The 25,384-nt window shown below is 44.0% G+C and overlaps 1 protein-coding gene across 1 annotated transcript in view; it reads right to left on the bottom strand.

Moving 5' to 3' along the window:
- Positions 1 to 25,384, bottom strand: part of LOC104378903 (phospholipid-transporting ATPase ID) — a 61,332-nt gene that overhangs the window by 17,203 nt on the left and 18,745 nt on the right. Inside the window, exons 8-17 of the mRNA XM_086629232.1 lie at positions 24,786 to 24,868; positions 21,014 to 21,172; positions 19,988 to 20,076; positions 10,538 to 10,734; positions 9,175 to 9,383; positions 6,930 to 6,973; positions 5,172 to 5,337; positions 4,126 to 4,314; positions 3,142 to 3,257; positions 1,182 to 1,346 (exon numbers count right to left, since the gene is read on the bottom strand). Coding sequence (XP_086485358.1) covers positions 1,182 to 1,346; positions 3,142 to 3,257; positions 4,126 to 4,314; positions 5,172 to 5,337; positions 6,930 to 6,973; positions 9,175 to 9,383; positions 10,538 to 10,734; positions 19,988 to 20,076; positions 21,014 to 21,172; positions 24,786 to 24,868 — 1,417 coding nt within the window. The remainder of the gene's footprint in view (positions 1 to 1,181; positions 1,347 to 3,141; positions 3,258 to 4,125; positions 4,315 to 5,171; positions 5,338 to 6,929; positions 6,974 to 9,174; positions 9,384 to 10,537; positions 10,735 to 19,987; positions 20,077 to 21,013; positions 21,173 to 24,785; positions 24,869 to 25,384) is intronic.

Raw genomic sequence — 25,384 nt, 5'->3', positions numbered from 1 at the left:
CCTCTATATCCCTATGTAGGTCCTTCTATTTCCTTGCTGACTCTGGCTCTTACATTCTCTGTCACAAGCCAGGCTTTCCTACACCCATCCTCTGCCTCTCCCTGCAGCACCTCTGGGAAGTGAAGTCCAAGGAGCACACAGATGGGTCTGCTGTAAAAAGCATTTTCTTCTGAGCCACAGTTTTTCCTGCTGTGAGTCTGTGACCTCTTCTCTACTCAGGCCATGACCTTCATAAACCTTTCTTGCCGAGTAATCTGCTCCTTAAACTCCTAAACCTCCTTGTCTTTCCTGCTTTGGACATGACCCACACAGCATTTGCACAATGTATTCTCTGGACTGGAGGATTAGTGTTTTCCCAGACCAGACCCAGAAAGGCAGTAGGCTCTGCTCCATGGACTGTGCAACTTCCAGAGGTCAACAGCTCCTCAGTTCACGCTTGCTTCATCCCATGTCCTGCTGGCATCCTGAGCGTACAGATAATGGAAGGAGCAATGGTGCGGCTCCTAGGATTTCCGAGATCTCAGGAAAGCGCTGCTGCAAGAGCAAGAGCTGAATTGCTTCCCCTCAGATCCCACACATCCTTTTCATTCATTATTCATGGCTCTAAAACACAGACAGACTCCCCAGGGCATTCAAAAAGCTGTAACAACACTCATGGAGAAAAGAATGACTTGAAGATCACAGTTTAGCCCCATTTCAAGTTGACGCAAACATGTTCGTGGACATCATCTCCCTATCCCTTCCAGGGCTGCAAGAACAAAGAAGACACTCTGTGAAATGGAGGAGCACTGGGAATTAATCCCTGCCTGCCATTTCAAAGACAGGAAAATAAATAGATCATCCATTTGCACAGACAAAGGATAGCGATGAAATATTTATCGTCCACGTCATCTCCCTCAGGCTCTGGTATGTCACTTTACCACGAGAAAGCTACTCTGACACCCACGGGAGTTAAAATAAAACTATTCCTCTGCACTGGTGGGTGACACCCCAGTTACAGGCTTCTGACAGAGGTGCCAGTGAAAACCCAGGGCTGCCATGTTCCTAACCACTCCCGTCACCCAACCCACTGAGCTGTTTGCAGAGCAATGTTTACTGAAGTCATACTGAGCTGTTTATTGACAAACCGCCATCCCCACCGCCTCCCCCAGAGCTTGGCCCAGATTCCCTGAAACACCAACCATTAGGTCTTTTTCAATCTCTTCATACAACTCCGACAATTTATCTTCCCGTCCTTCCAAGGAAGTGCTTGCTTCGTGGTGACGCTTGATCCAGTCCTGAAAGTAGTCTTCATCTAAGTTTTTATAGGCCACCACGAGTGTCCTCAAACCTTCACCGGCAAACTCCTGCGAGACAAAGAACAACGGTCTCCTCACCTGGCCTTACAAAGGACCCTTGGAAAGCAAACAGCTATCTGTAAAAAATTCTTGCCTAAAGTCTGCAGAGGAGAGGTGAAAAAATCACATCTTAGAACACAAACCTTGGGGTAGTTTTTAAAAACTAGTTCCAGACCACTTCCTCATTGCCATCCATGGCCCTCACAAAGAAAAACCTGAAAAGGGTCTACTTTCTGGCTCCAAAGTTTTACATTAACCGGGCAGTTGTTTCCCAGGTTTGTATTTCTCAACACAAGGATCAGAACAGTGAGACCTAAACAAACACTGAACACAGCCTTGAATTTTGGACCTGGCCTCAGCATTTTTAGGGTAGAAATGCTGGCTGGAAAAGCGCAGTCAGTCATGACACCTCAGCTAGTCCTTGTAAGTGTGCTTTCTGCAGATGTATGATTGACAGTATGGATCTCAGCATGTGGTGGAGTAACAGAGATCTCTGTGAACAGAGGTGTTCCCCCAGGCTTGGAGCAAAGGTACATCAGGAACAGGCTGCATCCACAGCTCTGCTCTCCCCTGCTTCATGAGCAACTCTCTCTGACTCCCCCAGGCAGCGAGCAGAGATGTTTATGCTATTGCACAACCCCTCTGGCAAAATCTGCTGTTATCTTGCGCTCTGCACTGTACCAGCAGGATCTGGCATAGCAAGGGGGAGCAAACATTGGCCAAAACATCCACTTGTGTGAGTAACCACTGCCCAGGGCATACCACCACCAATATAAAAGGCCATAAGTTGGAGTGACGCATTTTCCTTGCTGCCCAGTTAATATACCCCTACACAATACAGAAGAATGGTAGGTAAGCAGGTCTCAGCACCTGCTCAGCCTCTTCTGACTGAGACCTCTCTGATCACTGTCACTGCAGATCTGGATTGTATTCAAGAAGGTAAACAGCTCTGTGGCCCTTTGCTGATCAACTGAGTTATTCTGATCCAAGACATGCTGGAACACATCAGGTGCATGCATTGTAGAGTAACAGCAGGCTTGGATGGAATTTAGTTGCCAAACACGGATGTGTAGTGCCATTTCAGGCATTTCGCCTCTTCTGCCTGGCTTCCAGCTTCAGCTTCAGAGAAATACAAGTCATCTAAACATCCTGCATTGTGTTTGCCATGTCCAGATGTCCTGGATATCCTAGAGCAGCTTAAATGGCACCTGATGGCCATGCTTAGGCAACTGATTTGAAACCCAAGGCTTTTTAAACTAATTTCCCGCTCCATTCTTGGAGAAGAGAAGGCTCTGGGGTGATCTTATAGCCGCCTTCCAGTACTTAAAGGGGCCTACAGCAAAGCTGGAGAGGGACTTTTTACAAGGGCATGTAGTGATAGGACAAGGGGCAATGGATTTAAACTGAAAGAGGGCAGATTTAGATTAGATATAAGGAAGAAATCTTTCACTCTGAGGGTGGTGAGGCACTGGAGCAGTTTGCCCAGAAAAGTTGCAGATGCCCCATCCCTGGAAGTGTTCAAGGCCAGGTTGGATGAGGCTTTGGGCAACCTGGTGGAGCGGAGGGTTTCCCCGCCTATGGCAGGGCGGTTGGAAGTAGATGATCTTTGAGGTCCCTTCCAACCCTAACCATTCTATGATTCTATGATTCTCCATGAAAAAAAATCCAAAAAGCAAAAACCCAAAAAAACTAATGCTTGGGTGCTGCTTCTGAAATCTGTTTTTTGTCTCAATAGAAAGTACATTTCCATATCTGGAGAAAAGGAAACCATCAAATGCAGAGATGTGCAGAAGGAAACACTTACATTCAGGTGTTCTGTGGTCTCCTCTTTGAGATTGTTGCAGGACGAATTAAGCAGTTCATAAAGAATGGTGTCAGCTCCCTTGCAGTACAAAGTCAAGTCACCTTCTGGACTTCGCACTATGAGGAAGAGGAACAGAAATGTTACAAATCCCAGACTGAGACACTTCGGATTTACAGCACTTGCATCAAGATAAAGAAAGGTTTTTAGAGGTGTCCGAACTCTGCCAAGTGTTGGCAAACTCCCAGGAATCAAGAAGAGCTTTGCTTAGAACAGAAGATAATCCAACTACTCTCCACATTAGCAGTAGCAGCACAGGCAATGGTACCCAAATTGCACTGGTCTGAGCAGGTGCTCTGTTGGACTACATGGTTCCTACAACCAGCACTTCAGGCAGGACATCTGCACTCAAAAGTCAAGAACAATTTGTTCTCAGCGAACAACAGGTCTTGCTGCTCCAACTGCTCCTACCAGTAAAGATATTGCCGCCCTCTTGCCACAGTTGTGAAATTCCAGTCCTCAAAGTATCTGAGAATGTTAGAGGGTTAATAAAGGCTACACAAAGTTTCCTGAGTCATTACTTCATTTTCCTTTTGGGAAAGTGGACTTCTCTGTTTTTCCTTGCTTTCTCCTTTCCCACTTCCTCAGATTTTGCTTATAATTTTGAAGCTTATTAGAAGGAAGAACTTTCCTGCATTGTCATGACAGAGGTACAATATGCAACACGCTTAGTGTGTTCAGGAGGCTGCTCTGTCATTGTGGCCCAGACGGTAAGATGTTCTCCCACCTGCCTAAGTTAAGTATTTATTTAGCACTGTTGCTGTGTAATAGAAAAGTCAAGGCAGCCCATCTCAAGTGCTCAGAAGTAAATGCTATTCAGAAAATGTTGCGAAGGTGGTCTCCTAGGAAAAGGCATCACAGCAGAATGAGGACCAACTTGAGAGCCTACAAAGTCAGGAAGGAAAGAAGGGAGCAAATGGAACATACCAATAACAGACATTCTCTTGCGAACATTGTTGAAATCAAGAATAGCCAGGAGTTTGTAGATTTTTGTTTCCCCCATTTCCACGATGGTGATGGTCTCCGGTGTGCGAGCGCGAAACACAAATCCAAAGTTTCTGGCAGCAGTAACGAGAGCTCCCTCGTCAGGAGATTGGGCCTGATACACCAAGTTACCTGACATCCAAGAAAAAAAAGTAATGTGGCTTCTGCCTTGTTTCTGAGGCTGAACAAACAGAAAATCGAAGACATTGTATAGCAGTTAACCTTTTGCTTTTCTGTCTGTCCCCAGAGGTGCAGCACTAAAAAGCGCCTTATGTCCACACAACTCCATCCAGTCCCACCAATCCATGCTCCAGGCCCATACAAGAGCCTCCTAGGCTCTTTTGGGGTCTTTTATCACTCTCTTTGGAGTCCAACAGATCTTACTGAGAGGACAACTTCCTTGGGTTTAAGCCCTTCTGGTTACACCTGCATATATTTTTCTCATATGTATCTTCACTTTTTATGTGTCAATTAATGGTTCCAGCCTTTAAACTACAGTTTGCACCGTCTGGGATTTGAGGAGACTGACCCAGTACCTGCAGGAATACTGGGTGAGCAGAGCTAATAAGCCTCCAGTGGGTAGGTGCTCTACGCTTTTTGCTTTATGGAACTTGGCACAGGGTAGAGAAAGAGTGGGGCAAGACATCTGCCACCTCAGGGAAGCTGTGGCACCTGCAATTTCCACTCTCCAGAGATGTGATGTTCACAGTATTGTCAGCTCCACCACGGGAACACAAAGGGAGTGGAGGGCCTGGTCATTTTTCTTCTCATGTGGCATCTCCAAAGACACTGATTTATGTGGAGCCATATCCCTGTTCCTTGCAGGGGGGTTGGACTAGATGACCTTTGAAGGTCCCTTCCAGCCCTAACGATTCTATGATTCTATATACTAGAGAAAATCACCACAGTGCCAAAGGGACCAATAACAGCTTCTGTGGAGAAAAGACATACTGTGGTGCAGGGTGAACGGTGCCTTCAACAGTCCTTACCTTCCTTCTTCTCTTCTGGCATCACTGTGTGACAAAGTGAGAGCAGCCGGAAGAAGCTGTGCGTCGGGACATCACCCAGCTTCACAGCTTCCACCAAGCTATGGTCGTAGAAGGCAAACTTTGGGTCAGCTAGCTGGTTGTATGAGAAATCAACCTTCTCTGTGTTCTACAAAAATATAGTTTAGTGTTATTTGTGGAGCTCTCACATGCTCTCATCACAGCCCCCCGCCTCGGCTTCCTTACATTTACAAAGGGCTCTCTCCTGCAGGGCTGTTCATGACAGAGACTGATGTGTCTGAGTAAGTGGGAGGTCGTGAAAGCTACTAAATCACTGGAGAGGACAGGCACTTGAGGTGCCTTTCACTCAGGTGGCTGAGAATCTGATTAGCTAAAGATGCCTCTCTGTACGACAGCAAGTGCTCCTACAGGGTCCCAGCCAAAGAATTTCTATAGCAAATAAATGCCTGCCTTCAACACATGCCTGCTTGGTGGCATCATGGTCCTAATTTCAATGGCTGCCTGTGACAGGGGAATGGAGAGGCCCAATTTGAAACAATTCAAAAAGCTTTGTTGTCCACCTTATTCTCCCAAAGCAAGAAAAAATCCTGATATGCAGAAAGATGACAGACAAGTGATGTAAGGTTCAACTCTACAGGCACTGCCCATTTTGTCTAAAAACGAGGACCCTCAAGCAGAGGGGAACGCAGTGGAGAAATGGCCCGAAGCTCACAGCATGATGTGTGATGGAGGAATGCACTGGTGAGCCTGCCCGGGAGGATTCCGACTCCCACCCCATCCCCGATGAGCTCAGAGTTTCCAGGATGGGAGTCATCTTCTTGACCTCTGCAAGCTGACATTTAGCACTTGCTGCAAGAGCACGGTCCCACCCCACGCAAACACACACACTCATCTGTGCAGCAAGGTCCAGGCACTGCAGCTCCGTGGATGCGTGGGCAGCCGCCTTTTGACCTGCAGGACTCTGCTCCGGCGAGTATCGTGGGCAGGAGGAGCTGCCGGGCAGCCAGTTGGCAGGAGACCAGTATGTGTCCCCAAGCAAGTCAGCCCTTTGCATTTTGCTGCCTGAGTGAGGGCAGTCTGGAGGCACAGCACTTGGAACAAATAGCTGATTTCAGTGGGTAATTTAAGTTTAAATGGCCTGGAAATGAATCATTGGAACGAGGAGTGGGATTTTCATCATCATCTTGCCGTTTGTTACTTGAATTACTGCATGCAGTTTTCACACATTTTAGAAATCCGAAACATGTGGGTTTGTGCCAGCAAGCAGAGGCAATAGAGAAATGGAGAAGTCACCCATTTTCACAATCTCCAATGTCCAGACATTAGGGGAATTTGACAGTGACCTTGTTATAAATATGAACTGAACTCACTGATTCCCCACCAAAGTTTTAGCAAACTGCCAAGGATGATTAAATTCACTGATGTCCAAGTTTCCAACAAGCATCAATGGCCAAGTATTCAAGAGTAGCTGTGCATGCACTAGGATGCCATGTCAAACTCAGGGGACAGTGGGCACTCAGGCTACCTGACCTGCAGGTTTAAACCAGGCTTACTGGAAGGGAATGCAACTCTATGAATCCTCTGACATCTGTGAGAACACACATCCCTACCGCCAGGGTCAAGAGCATCATCTTCTGCAGGGTCAAAAGGATGAGCTATGCCTGGGTGGGTTATGTCCACGAGCTACTATATAGACAGGTTCACCAAAAGCACAGATCCTGCTAGCACTTGAGCACTTACCTCATTTATTTCTATTCTTTGCCCAGACTTATCATACACATCACCTGCAAGCAAGAAAGACTGAGGTTATAGCCACAAACTCCAGGTAAATGCAGTCTCTGAGCTTCTCTACCACAAAAATTTGTTGAAGTATTTTGAAGCTGGTATCTGGTTAAAAAGTTTCAGTAAGTATAAATATCTGGATATGAGTACTAGAGACTGATAATTAATATCGATCAGTTTCTATGTTAATCCATGACAAAATCCAGAGACGGACAGATGCTTGAAACACAAAGCAATTACCATAAAAATGACTCGCATTTGGGCAAAGAAGACTTGATTCAAGCTGAACCCAGAAAGGACGTAGTGCTAGGTAAGAAACGAAGGTGCTTTCAAGGAGTGACTTCTCTTGTACCTTCCCTTTGGAATGTGAGACAAAATCCAGCTCATGAATCATATTGGATTTGCAGCAGTCCCTGGACAACCACAGAGAAGGAGTTGTCAAAGCCCGTTCTTCCCACGTCTAGGTAGCAAGGCTGCTCCATTCATTTTCCCTGAACTGATGATCTGGTCACTGACACGGAAGACATCTCATATCCAGGAAGCACTATCAAAACTTCTCCTACCTGAAGAAAATTTCACTTGGAACATTTGAACTGTGCCCAGCCCAGCCAGATTCAACATTTCATTGCAATAAAATTGAAATACAGTGAATTACATGAATGATAGATCCATACCTGCACCAGCAACCTCAATTGTGACCACAGTCAGTTGTAGGTACTGGTATTGCCTCGTAAAAGCCCTGAGGGTGTAGAAAAAACTCAGAAGCCATGTCTCCTGAGAAATGTACACCAGTTGATCCCTTGGGAACTCTAACTGAGAGGTTTTTAGACACCTCCTTCCCAAAGGGAAGCAGCCTCCAGAGTACCCTCTCTGGCAGCATAATCTATCCTTTCTAGCATGGCTTTCCCAAATGTCCCTGAGCAGCAGATCCAAAAAAGTATGTTCCAGGGAAGAAGCTAAGCATCTAGAAAACTATAGGCAATACTCTGTCTGCCTTCTTTCCACATATTTCCCATTAATTGCTCGAACCCACATCCTATGGCTATGTTTAGTGGTGACATCAACTTTGGAAAAGTCAGCTATCTTGTATGCTATCTATACTATGCTATCTTGTATAGCATACAAGAAAGAACAGACTGAATATTTTTCAAACTGTTTAGCAGCACTAACATTGGCTGGCATACTAGCACTGTTTGAGATATGGTGGTCTCCAATTATAAACAAAATAAGATTTACAGGAAAAAAATAACTTCTTTTATTAGGCCAGCTGATAGCACTGAGAAAAAGGACAAGCTTTCTGGCACACCAGTCCATCAGTAGGTCTGAAAGGCAAAACAAGCATCAACCTAGGAGTAAGAAGTAACTAATTTCTCTGGGGGAATCTGATCATGTTAATTGATTAGTCAGTTGGTGAATTGTTAGCACCTCTGGAGAGTATGAAGAAAACTGCCCTGGGCCATACAATGAATGAGTCTTTTAGGTCAATGACTGTTAGGATCTAACAAAACTAACAACTTTTGTTTCCCATTTTTCCCAACTCCCTACAAATTTGTCTCTCTTCTGATAGGTGAAGCATGTCCAGGATAAAGGCAGATGACCAGGCCATTGACTAGGTGCCAACTGAAGGTTCAGCTACCTGAACAGGATGTGGAAAAATTCCGTTCCTGACATGAGCAATTGCTGAATGTGAGAGATAACAGTGTGAGAGGCTGACAAAATTTGCAGATAACACCCTGAGGGATGGATGATTTCACAAGTGGTTAAGAGAGAATTGGTTATGTGAGTTGTGTGTTATGTTTTGCAGGGTTAGCGATATCTAGGTAACCATGTCAATAATACCATAAAAGGCTGAGACTATCTAGGCAGTGCTATCAGAAAAAAATGAATTTGAGTACAGTTGTAGTGAAAGTGAGACCAATGAGGAAAAAGTAATAACGTGCAGATTCTTTAGTTAGGACAATACTGGGGCAGAAAAAGGGAAGTAAAAGGTTGGCAAAAAGGGGAAACAAGGGACAGGAAAATTATATTAAGATATGCAAGTGGTGTAATCAGGACTGTCCAGGCATCCCTGATGAGTAGCCCTGCACTTGGTCACTGCAGCTTCTTACAAGACACTGTCTTCTGAATGTCACATTTAGTCTCTGTGGACCAAGAGGCATGTAATAGAATAAAACTCAGAGAATAAGACAAACAGGTAACATACCGTAAGATTTGCCATTGATAGAGCACTTGTTGAAAGACATGATGTTCTGAGTGAGAGTTCCTGTTTTGTCTGAGAAAATGTACTTGATCTGCCCCAGCTCTTCATTGAGCGTAGTGGTGCGAGCCTGAGCTGGTGTGTCATTCAGCGGATAATACATTTTACGGTCCCAGTCGATATAGAAACTGTTACCCAAGCGAATAATCTCTACACTGGATAAAGAGAAGGTGATGGAATATTCGTTATTTAAGGGATAAGATCTTTATCTTCAGCACCACCATTACCCATTGCAATTAGAAGACAACTTCGAAGGTAATGACATAGTGTATTTATCTAGTTGTTCTCAAATTGCCTGTAGTAAGCCATGCTGAAGCAAGTCTAATTGAAATGATGTTAGTTTTATAGACAATTCCTTTCCTTTATTTATAAAACAATGTCTTATAAATGTGTTTGAAAATTTTCAGAAGTTTTCAGACTGAAAAGTGAGGCAGGAGTAGCGAGTTTCCCTTGGTGCAGTTTCGGGAGTGGTGCTCAGATGGGGAAGGTTTCCAGCAGGGCTCTGGGCTGGGCTGAGCCGGGTGCAGGTGGATGATCACAGCCACAATGCAAACAACCCAGAGCTCCACAAGAAGTGAGTCATTATGTAACTCAATACAACCACGGAGCTGTATTGGCTCTCAGACGACATGAATTTCCACTTTGCTGCTGGAGTGACATACTGGACAAGAATGGGATTAATTCCTCGTATTTACCAACACAAAAGAGTCTCAGTAGCAAAGCTGCCTGAAGAGTTAGGTGCAATGATAAACTATACAAGCCTACTCAGTCTACACCCCAGCCCCAAGGTTTTGAGAGCATCATGGATGCCTTGCCTCTTCTTTACCCCTGCTTGCCTGTCTTCAGTAACCAACATAGCACTCTGAGAAGTGGCAACATTCGCCCTGCTCATACAGCACCAAGTCCTATGGATCTTCGACCTGATTACACCTACTCACCTGGCAATTCACACCTCCCATGAGCCCTACAACCACCTCAAAGAACATGCCATTCACTTTGTTTGATGGGCAGTGCAAGTGAGAGAGAGCAAGACATAACAGGCTTCCAGTCTTACTCCTATAACATCCTACACTTAGACCTCCCCTTTAACTGCAAAATCATCTTTTCCTCTTCCAGGAATGCCTGCTGTCCCAGCTCCAACTATGACTAAGACCTCCAAAGGCAGCAGAAAGAGGAAAAGCATCACTATAGCTGTGTGCAATCATCCACAATGGGGTTGCCCTTCTTTATAAGGAAAACGTTGCCCCCAGCTAAGGCAAAAGCTAAACCTCTTCCAAGATGAAATGTGAAAGAAGGTTCTGGAACATACCTGACGTAGAGCGAAATTGGCACCACTGTGTTTAGAATGATCACGTATGACCAGAACATGAGGAATCCAGAGTAGGAGGCAGAGCTGACGCCTTCTGCCCAGGGCAGATAGACCTGGAAGTAGTAGCCTTTATCATACTCCCAGATGCCATTGCCAATGGCTAGAATAAGACACATCAGTGCTAAAAATGCAAAGATCTGTAAAAAAAAAACCCAAACAAAATATTGCATTTTAGAAACAAGGAATTTATTATGTACAGGTTAATCAGAAGACCCTAATGAGATTGGGTTGGACAGCCTTGATCACAAGAAAAGGGGTGAAGGAGGAAAACCAGCAAAGTTAAGACCCTTACATCTCAAGGACATAATTACATGGTGCAGAGGCTGTCAATTTGGAATCACAAGACCTCAAACAGCTGGAGATTTAAGTCCCAGGCAGACCCCTAAACCAGAGTGTTCATGGGCTGCAGAAGATCAAATCTCTTTAGAGATGAGTTGAGCTGTGAGTCCTCAAATATCTGGTTGCACACTTGGGGATAGAAACTGCCTGGAAGACTTTGCCTGGACATTTGCTGGATGTATCATAATTTTCCTCACCATTTGTGAAAAACTCCTGAAGATAATTTGTAACACAGAAAACCCGGTGCTGTGTAGGTTGGGATTCAGCACTGGGCTTCATTCTGAGAGTTAAAGTAGAGTTAATCACTGACTCAGAAGTAACAACTGCCTTGGTACCTGCCATCATGATCTGATTACACGTCGTTTGAGCAAACAGAAAGCAACACTAATCAGTGATGTGTATCCTTGGACTTAAGAGAAGGCTGTTTCCTGAAGCCTAATGCAATTGGGGAAGCAATTAGGAAGAGAATTTCAAAGTGAGACACCTTAGTGAAAACTGGGACTTGCTCAGGAACATCATTTAATAGACTCAGAACATTACATAGGTCATAAAGAATTTTGTATTAAAACAAGAATATAGCAATACAATTATGTGGAAAAGTATACAAAAAGAAGAGGAAGAAGGGAAGTTAATACAAATTAATGTAAATGATAAGGAATTATAGAACTATGAGTGTCTAACAGTCATATCAAATATCAGGAAAAGAAAACAGTAAACTCATGTACAGAGGTGTGAAAAAGGCAGATGTGTTCAAGACAACAGTCAATCATGAATGAAGGAGGAAAGAAGCAGAAGGAAGTATCTATCCCAAATGATGTAGCAGATGGAAAAGACAGATTATCTTCAGTGGCAAGGAATATTATGTGCCCAATAATAAGCATTTTCAATCTAGTGAGTCCAGGTAATTTAAAGTTGAAACCTTAGAGGGACTAGCTGAGAAATTCTCTTAACCAGTAAGGTTAATTTTTAACAATGTTTTGAAAATCGGGAAACTCCACCATACAGAAAATCTGCTAATACAATTCCTATATTTAAAAGGTAGAAATGATGATCAAGGGAAAGATAAACTGAAGTTAGCTTGACATCATTCCTGGACAAATGATAATAAAAACAATTCTGTTAATATGGACTTCTCCAAATATTTGACTTAAAGCAACAAACTTCCTCATAAAAATGTGAAAATGTGGAACCATCAGGCTGCACAACAGACCAATTCAAAATAATCTTTTGCAAGTATGGTCATTAGGGAGGAAATATCAGTAAGTTGGGCCATTATGTATAAGGCCAACCAGTCACAATCACATTACAATGGTAATCAACCTTTTTAAAAAACAATAAATCAGGTACGAACATGAAAACATTGTTAGTAAAGCTGATAGTTGTATTGCTGAGGTAATTTATGAGAGAAGGAAGGATACTTTCATGGAGTGATTTGAATCACTTGATGAAAAGTTCACATACGTCCAACTTGCATTTTAATACCAAGAAGCTGCTAAAAGGGGACTGCAGTAAGTAAAGGTGCTGGGATGAGTTTCAGGGGACACGTTTATTTCCCACATCAGTAGTAGCTTTTCTATTTAATTGTGAGAGGCCCAATAAATTACTCCACTTGTGAAATGAAGACTATATTGCTTTCTGGTAAGGAATGTGGTGCAGCGTTTTTAAACCTCTGTGACCAGCAGTAAAAACAGACTTCAATTTATGCTGTTGCAATCATCATGTAATCATCTTTACTTAAGCACATGTAAGAGACATGTCTTTTAATTAAACGAATAGACATAGACAGAGAAAATAGATAGACAAGCCTGTCCATTTTTATAGATATTTCTGTTGGTCAAGTAAAAGATATTACTTCTCTCTGCAGACCTTGTCTATTGTAAAAGAAATAAATTAGAAGAGCCAGCTGGCTCTTCTGTCTTATCTCCGTACCCTACATGATTCCTCGCTGCCGCACAAAAAAAAATTGTCAGTTTGTAGAATATCACAATCCATGTGGGAAATTCAACGTATGATTTAGCAACAGAAATATGCATGGGGCAACACAGCAGCTGAACTTTCCCGTATCACAGCAGCTCTTGTCTACGACTGCACTTGCTTAATGTACATTTCTCTTTACGTGCATTTTGCATGTCAGCACTCTCGTCCCCAACCGCCCAACTTGTGTGAAATACTCCTGCTTACGGAAAGTTCACTAACATGCTGTTTGATTTGAGACAAATGCAAAAGACGGAGTCGTTAACAGCAGCCCCGGAGATTAATTTCCGTGCAGAGAAAAAAACATGTGCAGGGTGTTGTAATCGCAACCACAGCTCTGCAAGAGAAGGATGTGAAAAAACCCTGATCGCAGCCTTGTGCATGCTCATGGCCCTTCCCAGCGTGAACGTCCTCCCTCTCTGCGTCCTGCCCATGTGGTGCCTGCGAAAGAGCCTCTGCGGGACTGAGTGGGATTTTTTGTGAAGAGGACGTGACTTTTGAGAAACATTTCCTGTTGGACTGTGAATTAAAACAGTCTCAGTTTCTTTATCGGCACTTTGAGTTCTGCTCTGGGATTTGAAGAAATAAATTGATGAAGGCGACAGCCCTATTTCTCTGAAAATATCCTCCCCCAAGCATGCTAAAAAGAAAGTTTTGAAGGAAAAAGCATTCCTGGAGCTGATGGGTGTGTTCCCGATGAAGGAACATTCATGTCTCTCTCAGATCCCCAAAAAACACTTCCAAATGTGAAAAAAAACAGCGATGGTTGCCATCTGGAAGGGTTCACTTCTGATTAACCCTTGTTGGGACAGAACAGGGAGACATTTAACTTGGAGTCTGTTGGTAAGCGCTGTTTAAACACTGGAAGTTTTATGGACAATTAAACACAAAATGACTTTGCCAATGTTAACATGGAATAAGTTTCATTACACTTAAAATGAGCTATTTATAGCAAGCTGTGGCTGTTTTTTATTTCCAAACTCAAGAGTGCAATATACTGCCTCTTTTTATGACCATGCTTGGCAACCTTCGACCACCCAGTGAGCTGAAAGGACTTGATGCCACATCCCTTTGGGCAAAGAGCCTGGTGCCTAGGGTAGGATAGAGCTTTACTTAGACACCAAAATGTTAGGTGCCTTAAAAATGCGTAAAGGAGAAAAACACACCCTTGGCTCCATCAGTGCCCAAGAACCCAGGCAGAGGCTGATGCAATCAGCTGCAACTTGCTCAGTTTTTTAAAACAAAGCTGGGAAGTAAATTCATCTCATGTTCATGAAGAGAGACCAAACAGACTGAAAGCTCTGGGTGGGACCCTTGACTTGTGAAAGGAGATTTGGCAAACCTTAACTGGCGCTAAATTCCGAGTTCCCCTTCAGTTTTCTCTACTGTTTCTGTGCCTTGCGGATCCCCTACAGCTCTACCCTACAGCCCACTCTCTTCTCCAGGTACAGCATAGCAGAAGACCTAAGAAAATGTGATGTTTTTCAAATGCTTGCAAAATTTTCAATGTAAGAGGCCCAAACCTTGTTTGGCTTTGCTTTCCCCTTAAGTGTAAGTGAAGAAAACACTGAGGATAACAAGCTGATCATAGAATCATAGAATGGTTTGGGTTGGAAAGGACCTTGAAGATCATCTAGTTACAACCCCTCTGCCACAGGCAGGGACACCTTTCACTAGGTGCGGTTGCTCAAAGCCTCATCCAACTTGGCCTTGAACATCTCCAGGGATGGCGCATCCACAGCTCCTCTGGGAAATCTCTTCCAGTGTTTCACCACCCTCATTGTAAAAAATTCCTTACTTAGATCTAGTCAAACTCTACCCTCTTTCAGTTTAAGACCATTGTCCCTTGTTCTATCACTACATACCCTCGTAAAAAGTCCCTCTCCAGCCTTCTTGTAGTCCCTTTAGCTACTGGAAGGCTGCTAGAAGGTGTCCCCGGACCCTTCTCTTCTCCAGGTTGAACAACGCCAACTCTCTCAGCCTGTCTTCAGAGAAGAGGTGCTCCAGCCCTCAGATCATCTTTGTGGCCCTCCAACAGCTCCATGTCCTTCTTATGCTGGGGACTCCAGAGCTGAATGCAGTATTTCAGGTGGGGTCTCACGAGAGCTGAGTAGAGGGGCAGAACTCACTTGGCAGCGATTGGTGTAAGATTACTGAAGTTGAGGGCACGTCCTTGCTGTACACAGAGCAAGGACTCAAGAGGGTTTGAAGATGACCCTGAGTGTCTCACTGTGCTGTGGCATGGCTTTACAGCAAATATGCACATGCTGGTGTTCAGAACACTGCTTCACAGCTCTGGGAGTTGGGCTTAGGACTGCTGCTTTGGTACAATTTCAGTCTCACAGAGGCACAACCGGCTCTGTCAACTACCATCTCCCATCTCTGGGCCCACCTAAAGAGCTTTTGGGATCCTGAGAAAAAAGCAAGAGGACAAGGGCTGGGATGGAGTGGCAAGGCTGGACCATGGTATCATCCTGAAGATGTTTGTACTATAAGCTCCAGCGCTGAGGAGGCATGAAGTCACGGAGGGCAAAGAGATCTCAGGATAGCCTAGCTGTGATGGACAGGCTGCTGTTGGATGCCTTCTCCAGGGCTTGCTCCAGCACCTGGAGATGGATCCTGGCCCCAGCCTGGCTGTCAGGTTGGGTTGGAGAGACAGGGCAGGAGGGAAGAAGAGGGAGGTCTGCTCCCTTCCTGGGGCAACAATTAGGGATGTGATAAAAAACCTCCCGTCTATAGTCAGGCCCACGGATTACTATCCTCTTCTTATTTCCCAAGTTGGTAATGATGACTTTAGGAAAAGAAACATCTGGACGATTAAGAGGGATCTCAGGGTTTTAGGAAGAATGGTGAAGGGATTGGGGGCCCAAGTGATATTCTCCTCTATCATACCGACTTCGGGACATGACACAGGATGGAAAACAAAGATCGAGGATTTAAATAATTGGCTACATAAGCGGTGTGAGGAACACAACCTAGGGTTCTTTAACCACGGGCTGACCTTCTCAAGGCCAGGCCTTCTATCCAGGGATGGGGTGGATTCGTCTCCATAGGGGAAAAGGCTTCTTGCTGCAGAACTAGCTGGGATCGTCAATAGGGCTTTAAACTAGATGTGAAGGAGGTGGAGGGCATTGCCAGACTTGGAGGAATAACAGCCGATGATGGTCCTCCAGTGTCTGAAGAGAGGAGTGTAGGCAGGTACCTTCAGCCTGCCACCTCAGTGATAGTAGGGGGTGATATGTGTAGTAAGGGACAACACACAAGTTGCCTTGAGGTAAAAGAAAATGCCAAAAATAACGGCTCAGGAAATAAAGCTACCCCCCCTAGGGGTGCGATGGGGTCGAGAGCCCAACTTACGTGCTTCTATATGAACACACGCAGTATGGGCAATAAACAAAAGGAACTGGAAGCCCGTGTTATCCGGGGAAACTATGACATAGTTGCCATCACTGAAACATGGTGGGATGACTCGTATGATTGGAGCACTACCATGGATGGCTACAAGCTCTTCAGGAGGGATAGGAGAGGTAGGAGGGGTGGCGGGGTTGCCCTTTCTGTAAGGGAAGGTCTAAACTGCTTAGAGTTAAATGTTGGGGACGACTTGGTGGAGTGTCTGTGGGTGAAAATCAAAGGGGGGCCTATGAAGGTGGATATTGTAGTGGGAATCTGCTACAGGCCACCCTATCAGGACGGTGAGGCTGATGAGCTATTCTTTAAACAACTGGGGGAAGTTTTGCGCTCACTAGCCCTTGTCCTTACGGGTGACTTTAACCTACCTGATGTCTGTTGCAAGTATAACACGGCAGTCAGGAAACAGTCTAGGCGATTCCTGCAGTGTGTGGAGGATAACTTCCTATCACAATTGGTCAGTGAACTGACTAGAGAAGGTGCTCCCCTAGACCTGCTGTTTGTGAACAGAGAAGGTCTCGTGGGAGATGTGAAGGTTGGAGGACACCTGGGGCATAGTGACCACGAGATAATAGAATTCTCAATTCTAGGGGAAGTTAGGAGGGGGAGCACTAAAATGGCCAAACTGGACTTTGGGAGAGCTGACTTTGGACTGTTTAGAAGTCTGGTTAATAAAGTCCAATGGGAGACAGCTCTCAAGGGTAAGGGGGCGCAGGAGGGATGGTTACTACTCAAAAAGGAAATTCTGGAGGCACAGGAGTGAACTGTCCCTGTGTGCTGGAAATTGAGCCGCCGGGGTAGAAAACCGGCTTGGATGACAAAGGAGATTTGGGAGCACCTCAAAAGAGAAAGGGAAGTCTATAAGTCTTGGAAGAACGGGCAGGCATCCAGGAATCAATACAGGGAGGAAGTTAGGGCATGTAGGGAGATAAGCAGGGGAGCAAAAGCCCAACTGGAACTTAGACTAGCCTGCTCCGTAAAGGACAACAAGAAGTCCTTCTATAAATACATTAATAACAAAAGGAGGGCTAAAGATCACCTCCAGCCCCTACTGGACACAGGGGATACGTTAGTCACTAGTGATGAGGACAAGGCTGAGGTCCTTAATGCCTTCTTTGCCTCAGTCTTTAATAATAAGGTCAGTAGTTCCCAGGTGAGCTGGCCTATGGTGTCTGAGAGCAGGGAGGGAGAGCAAATCGAAGCTCCTGTGATCCAAGAGGAACGGGTCAAGGATCTGCTTCACCAGCTGGATGCCCACAAGTCTATGGGGCCTGATGGTATCCACCCGAGAGTCCTGAGAGAGCTGGCGGATGTCATTGCCAAACCCCTGTCCATTATCTTTGGGCAGTCTTGGCTCACTGGGGAGGTTCCGCTGGACTGGAGGCTGGTGGATGTTACCCCCATTTACAAAAAAGGGCAGAAGGAGGATCCGGGGAAGTACAGGCCTGTCAGTCTGACCTCAGTGACGGGCAAAGTCATGGAACACATTATCTTGAGTGCTATTAATGAGCACATACAGGTTAACCGGGTGATCAGGCCCAGTCAGCATCGGTTTATGAAAGGCAGGTCTTGCCAATCAAACCTGATCACCTTCTATGATGGGGTGACCCGCCTGGTTGACAAGGGAAGGGCTGTGGATGTAGTTTTCCTTGACCTCAGTAAAGCCTTTGATACAGTTTCTCATAATGTTCTGGTTGAGAAACTGGTAACTGCTGGCCTGGATAGGCACACCCTCCTTTGGGTTAAAAACTGGCTGGATGGCCGGGCCCAAAGAGTGGTGGTAAATGGGGCTAAATCCGGCTGGAGGCCGGTCACCAGTGGGGTTCCCCAGGGCTCAGTGCTGGGTCCAGTTCTGTTTAACATCTTTATCAATGACCTGGATGAGGGGATTGAATGTACCCTCAGTAAGTTTGCGGACGACACCAAGCTGGGAGGCTGTGTCGATCTGCTCGAGGGTAGGGAGGCCCTTCAGAGGGATTTGAACAGACTGGATCGTTGGGCTGAGGCCAATGGCATGAGCTTTAATAAGGCCAAGTGCAGAGTCCTTCACTTGGGCTGTAAAAACCCCAAGCATCGCTATAGGCTCGGGGAAGAGTGGCTGGAGAGCTGCCTGGCGGAGAAGGACCTGGGGGGTGTTGGTTGACTACCGGCTTGATATGAGCCAGCAGTGTGCCCAGGTGGCCAAAAAGGCCAATGGGATACTGGCGTGTATCAAGAATAGTGTGACCAGCAGGAACAGGGAAGTGATCCTGCCCCTGTACTCGGCACCGGTGGGGCCGCACCTGGAATATTGTGTCCAGTTTTGGGCCCCTCGCTTTAAGAGAGATATTGAGCTCCTGGAGCGGGTCCAGAGAAGGGCGACTAAACTGGTCAGGGGGCTGGAAAATAAAACTTATGAGGAGCGGCTGAGGGAGTTGGGGCTGTTTAGCGTAGAGAAGAGGAGGCTGAGGGGAGACCTGATTACAGCCTACAAATACTTGAGAAGGGATGGTGGGGAGGTGGGAGAAAGGCTCTTTACATTAGTGATGGGTGACAGAACAAGACAAAATGGGTATAAGCTTAGTCAGGGGAGATTCAGGTTGGATGTTAGAAAGTATTTCTTCTCTGAAAGGGTTGTCAGCCACTGGAATAGGCTGCCCAGGGAGGTGGTTGAGTCCCCATCCCTGGATGTGTTTAAGAAAAGGGTGGATGAACTACTTAGGGATATGGTTCAATGGGGATTAGGGACGGTTGGACTGGATGATCTCTAAGGTCTTTTCCAACCTAGAAAATCTATGAAATCTATGAAATCTATGAAATCTATAAAATCTATGAAGAGGCAACAGTGGCCACCACATCTCCCCAGTGTCATAAACTGAAGGTGGAGCAGCATGCATGAAAATGTATGACAAACTTGCACCCAAAGGAAAATGAAAGCCTGAAACTAAAGAGCTTTTCTTCAGGCAACATTATGTAAAGCAATATCAGAGTGTATGTCTTCCTTCCCTGAGCAGCTTTGAACCCAAGCAGTAAAATCTTGGGAGAGTCTGTGAAAGAATTACTACCTTTGCCTGGAAGAAGTATTTGCTGTTTGTTAAAACCACTGACAAGCTTAACCCTCAAATCAGATCTGTTTTCTAGTTAGAGGAGAGTGCTTGCTGTATCAGATTAGTGTTCTCAAATTTTCCAGCTGCTAAAAACACCAGTATCTGAGTGTTAATGAGACCATGTCTAATATTTTACCCTAATGTGTTAAGTGAGAAGCTGGCTCATGTAAATTAACAAATTCAATTACCAAGTCCTATGCAGATATCAACAGAGATGGCAAGAAATCAGGAGGAAGAGAGAGAACTGCAAATGTTTATTTAAATAGAAAATGACAAAATTACTAGGAAAAAAAATGCATTTGCGGGCTTCAAAGTGATTCTCACAAAAAAGTGAGAGCAAGGGAGAGCAGAGCAAATGAAAAGCTCTGAAGAAAGGTCCTTAATGCTGTCAGTGTAATGGCCTTGCTTTGCGAGATGGGCTGGCAGAGGCGCTGCAGAACTCAGGCTGCTAATAAATTATTACATAATTTTTCTTTTTATCGTTAGTCACTTCTGATATTCCCTCATCTGTGTGGATAAACAGGTGGAGCATCTGGAAATGATTAATACATCTGAAGAAAGAAGACACATTAATCAGACTTACCACCAACACAAGGACATTCATGAGTCGATCAATGCTTGTCCGTTTAAAGGTTGTTTTTCCACTGTTCTGCATTAGTTTGGTGTCTGGCCCTGGAGATGAAACACACTCGTGAATTTTAGTAATGAAGTTTAGCTGTTCTAAAGCTCACTCCCTTTGAGGTCCTACTGTGCTTTACAGCAAAAATATCCATCACAGCTTTCTTGAAGGCAGACACATATAGTTTACAGAGCTGGTGGGAAACTCAGGCAGAAAAAGGTTAAGTCACTTGCCTTAGATTATACAGAGAGAGTCACATAAAGCCATTAATTCTGGATTTTGACCCTGCTCTCTTCTTTCAACAGTCAATCCTCCCTTTCAGGTTCAGTTACTTTTCACAGAATACCTGATACCGCTGTGTTATTGGTGACATATTATACATCATCTCACATGTCTACAGAAGTATGGAAACAACATAAGGTCTATCATAGATCTAATTGTCTACAATAATATTATTGATGACTTTAGTATCCCAATATGGATTAAAATCACATAGAAATGATGCAGAATTTTAATGAAATACACTTAAGAGAGAAAAATTCTGAACAAGCCTGGTGAGATGAGGACTCCAGTTGACCCACTGTGGGCCAGTAAAGGCAGATTTAATTCAGCTTTAACTCTTAAACAGATTTTGTTCTTATGTACTCTCATGTACTTTGCTGCATGCATTTCTGAAACAAAAGACTATGTCTGCTTACTAATAGACTTAATCAAGATGGAATTAGATGTTGTAATGTAGCATTTGCAATCCAGTTTTCTCTTATAGACCACTATAAAAAAAAATCTCAGATTAAAATCCCCTGTAATATGAGCAATTTCTGGCCTAGAGTTAAGCCAAAGGATCTCATGTATTGTTTTGCTTTTGTTCTTGTACCTGGTAGAAACATATTTTGCAAAGAGGAAAATACTTGGTTCTTTGGTACGTATTGGGTGTGATGTACTGCTAGTGGTGCTGTGATCTGCAATTCACATGTCAATTTTTCTACCTACCGGCATAAATAACGAGACCAAAGCACCATTCTGTGTTCCTAATAGTACAGCCCCTCAGCAACATCTTCTCATTGTCCAGGGCATACTTCTCTCCTCGAAGAGTAAGAGTTCCTGTGAACCTATCCAGTTTGTTATTTGGTGCCTCACATTTGACTTCACCTGCAAAAGGAAGATGAAAACAAAAATGGAAGTCTTCGCCCAGAAAGATGTCAGTCCATACTGCATTCTCAGCTGTTCCCCAGGCATGGAATATTTCACATCATAGCTGCAGTCCACTCCTGGCTCTGTTGTCACCATCCTGCATCCTATATTTACTGATGTTTTGGGAAATTGCTCCTTACCCATATTCATGTCATAATCCAATGAATAACAATGACCTTGGATTTATCCTGTTCTTTGAACATGGTAGATTTTACCGGTAGAGTACAAAACAAAGTTTCAAAAGCTTTTATGTGGATGAGAAGAAATGTTGAACTAGCAACATACTTTTAATCCTTTCATAGCAAGTTCATAGTGGTAGGATGTCACTGGATAACTTTAGCTAAAAGTGCTGACCACACATAATTCCTATTCCATTTTCTTTAAAACCACAGGAGCCCAAGCAAGAAAAATCATAACCTGAAGGCTGCAAAAGAGTAATTAAGTGAGGTGTCTTTGTTCACTGTTTTTTAATTTAATCTGTTTTATAACTTAAGTCCCAGTGGCACATTAAAAAAGATACTGCTACCTTCTTTGGCCATGCAGCTGACACTGTAATTGATTAGAGAACCTCTTTCTATTTCCACACTTTATATTTGTTTCTTGTAAGAAAACGTGTTCACTCAAAACTGTAAACACAGATATTTCAGTATAAAAATGATTATTTAAATCAACATTTGCACCTGACATCTAAAGATTCAAAACAGTCTCCACTACTGCAAGATTTAAAATCAAGAATGGATGTCCTCTTCATAGAAAAGTAGCTCTACTCTGGGGCAGATAAATTATCAGATTTGAAAGACGAAGTGATTAGGAAATTCTGTGACATATGTGACACCAGAGCTCATGCTAACAACTATGTTGAAATTCTGTTTTATCTTTTAGTTAATTCAAGAACAATCAGTGCTGTACTCCATAATGTCTAAGAGACTACATTAACCATACTCACTTCACTGCAGCCCTTGCAACCCCTTGAAAAACACAATGAAAACAGAAGCTTTGCAGTGAAACCTGAAATACAGCACAATGAGGCCCTGGAGAACAAAACCCACCAGGAAGACTGTGCCTCTCCTCATGCCCGCTGTGGGACAACACTCATGTGAGCACCTTGCATGTCAACATCCATGTCTGCTTTCCAGTAAGCAGGTGAGTCTGGGTTACTGGTGTGTTGATTTTGAGATCAAAATAGATTCATCCAAATTAGACCAATCACAGAAAAGTGAGAAGCTCTAGAGATTCACTCAATATACTTGCCCTAACCCCTGTAACTCTGCAGCTGAAGATAGCTCAGCAAGGCACCATGCCTCCTGTCTCCTCCTCTCATTAGCAGCAAGACAATACCTGAACGTATTTCACCAGAAAGAGTTAAATACTGCCAAGTTGACATGTGATAAGTAGTAGGTAACCAAAAAAAGTATTGTTTCCTTTCTTGTCTCCCAGTTCCCCAAATCAAATAAAGAAGTGCAGTGTTTTGCAAGTGTGTTCCTTATCTGAACCATGAGGATGTCAACAAACATCCTAACTCACATTAAGCATTCCAATGAGTGCCTTTATTAGCTGCTCAACCCTTTCCTCTCTTCCTGTCTTAAGAAGTAATTAGATAAAGAGTTACATAAATATTTAAATACTTCTATAGAAGTTTACTAGGGAAATGCAAGGTTGGGTCTCATTCTAGGCACTCTTCCCAGTACTCTGCCAAATATAAATCATCCTGGGAAACATTTTATTCATTTTAAGTATCGCGAAGAGGCCACTTTTTCTTACAATGTAACTAAAACAGAGATTTAAAGGACAAATAAATATTTGATTTAAAAAGTTTTAAATTTCTAAAATATTTTAAAACTTTTTTTTAATTATGCCATTTGAAGACTGCAGTATCCTTAGGTAAGCATTACACAGAAAATTCTTGAAAAGTTATTTAAGATGAAGATTTTGCTTATAAATTGATACACACTGCAGTATCTTCAGGAAAATAATTAAGACATGTCACTGACTATTAACATACAGCATTTAACTGAACCTGTAAAAAAATGTTTCTCAAGACCTAAAACACTCAGAACCTCAGCCATCACCTCAGAGAAATCATGACGTACTGATCTGATACTCAGTTGAGACCACACATTATTTCATAAAACTTCCACGTAGAAAGCAAAAGAGAAGCTTTTGGACGACTCTACAAGAGACAGTTCCAACTATGCTAACTCTCTGCTGCGTCCCCATCGTTTGTCCTGGAATCATCTAGTTATTTCTGAGAGTATTTTTTTTTTAATCATTTTTGCTCTTTATCTGAAAATATTTCCTGAGAGCCTGTAGTCTTTGAGACGTTCCAAGGACAGAGCACTCACCCCACCCCTTTCCATACTGACTCTTCCCATAATCCTGTCCTTGTACGTAAGCCAGCAGGGCACCGTGGAGTGTAACTAACACCACTTGGTCTGTTCCCCCATCCTCTCTCTGCAGACAGATGATGTGTGAGCATGGAGTATTCTGGTTTTGACAGGTCTAGCTCCTTTTCTGTGTATGTGCTATTGTATATTCCCTGATATCCTATGACAGGATGCATGGGAATGATTCAAAGATACATCAGGGGAGGTTTAGACTGGAAATTTGACCACCGAGAGGGTGGTCAAACTCTGGAACAGGCTTCCTGGAGAGGTGGTCAGTGCCCCGTGACATCAGTGTTTAATAGGTATTTGGACAATGACCTTAATAACATGCTTTAACTTTTGGTCAGCCCTGACGTGATCAGGCAGTTGGAATAGATGATTGTCATAGGTCTTTTCCAACTGAACTAGTTTATTCCATTCCATTCCATTCCATTCCATTCCATTCCATTCCATTCCATTCCATTCCATTCCATTTCATTCCATTCCATATTTGATACACAAAACAGTGCCAAGAAAGGACACGTTGCCTGTTAACTACATCTGCACTGCTTGTCTTTAAATATCTTAAAATGCAGTCTTTATCGTGGCATCGAGACAGGAGAGAAGTGCTGGCAGGGTGAGGCTTCAGGCTGGGAAGTAGTCACCTGTCCCATGTGTGCAGCTGGGATGTAGTCACCTGTCCCATGTGTGCAGTTAGTCCTGAGGTCTGCACGGTGTCAGGAAAGTGCTACTGCTCAGACGTTAAACGTAATTGATGCATCAGCATTGCTGCACCAATGTAAAAGTGCAGTGTGAAAATATTTTGGGATCAGAACTAAGCACGCAGATTTGGGAAAACTGTTTCCACTGTGCAATTGCACAAACTCTTGTATTGAAGTTCGAGGTGGGTAGTCTCAACATGTACGGACAGATGCTAAAGAAAAGCGTGCAGCCAGAAAGAGAATTCCCACCAATGCAGTTCCAGGTTACAGCCATGCACGGCACCAAGACCTGCAAGTGAAGCAGGATCCCTTTCTCTACATACGCTGTTTGTATTTGTTGTAGAGACTGCAATGTGCCCTTCTGTTTTCCTGCTGCTGCATCCAGAGGATTCCTGGGGACAGCCTGGAAGGAAGATTCCCAGGCACTCTCTGGACTCTGGTGTTTGGGCAAAGCCTCTGGAAAGTGAGTTTTCCATGTAGACTCACCATTGAACTCTGTCAGTTTCTGAAGGTCTTCTCCAAGCTCTGCAGTGACTGTCAGCGCCTGCTTCACCTTCAGGTTTGTTTCACTGCAATGGATAACATGAGAGAAAAACATGAACTGAAAGTCCTGTGTGAACTGAAAGCTCTCCCTGAAAGTCACTTCTGTTCTCGAGGACAGTCTTCTTCCTTAGATGTCTAATGGACCATGCCATCATCAGCCTTTTTCACCTGGCCAAAGGGTGTAGCTGTCTCTCAGTTGTAAAGATAGGCAATCCAGAGGAATTCTGGACATGGTACCAAAGAGAGCGAGGTGGCTCTGTCTCCTGATTTCCAGTACAAAGTGCAAGACCAGGCATCTCAGCTCCCTTGAGCAGCTTGCTGTCTATCCTGCCACTCAGACCACACTGAACCCTGAGTTAGCTGGGCATATAGCAGAGCTCCAGATCTTCTTCAACAGTTATTCTGGTCCTGAAGAGTACCCAAGTCCTGCAACTAGCTAGCTGGGGAGTTTGAATTGCAATGTCAAAGAAACATGTATTTGTTCAGGGCCTCCTCACACTTGCGTGTACGGGAACTACAAGATCATTTTTAGCAGAAATCAG

The sequence above is a fragment of the Tauraco erythrolophus genome, chromosome Z (assembly GCF_009769465.1).
Source record: "Tauraco erythrolophus isolate bTauEry1 chromosome Z, bTauEry1.pri, whole genome shotgun sequence".
In the NCBI taxonomy this organism is placed as follows: Eukaryota; Metazoa; Chordata; class Aves; order Musophagiformes; family Musophagidae; genus Tauraco; species Tauraco erythrolophus.
This window is presented reverse-complemented; position numbering and strand designations above follow the sequence as displayed.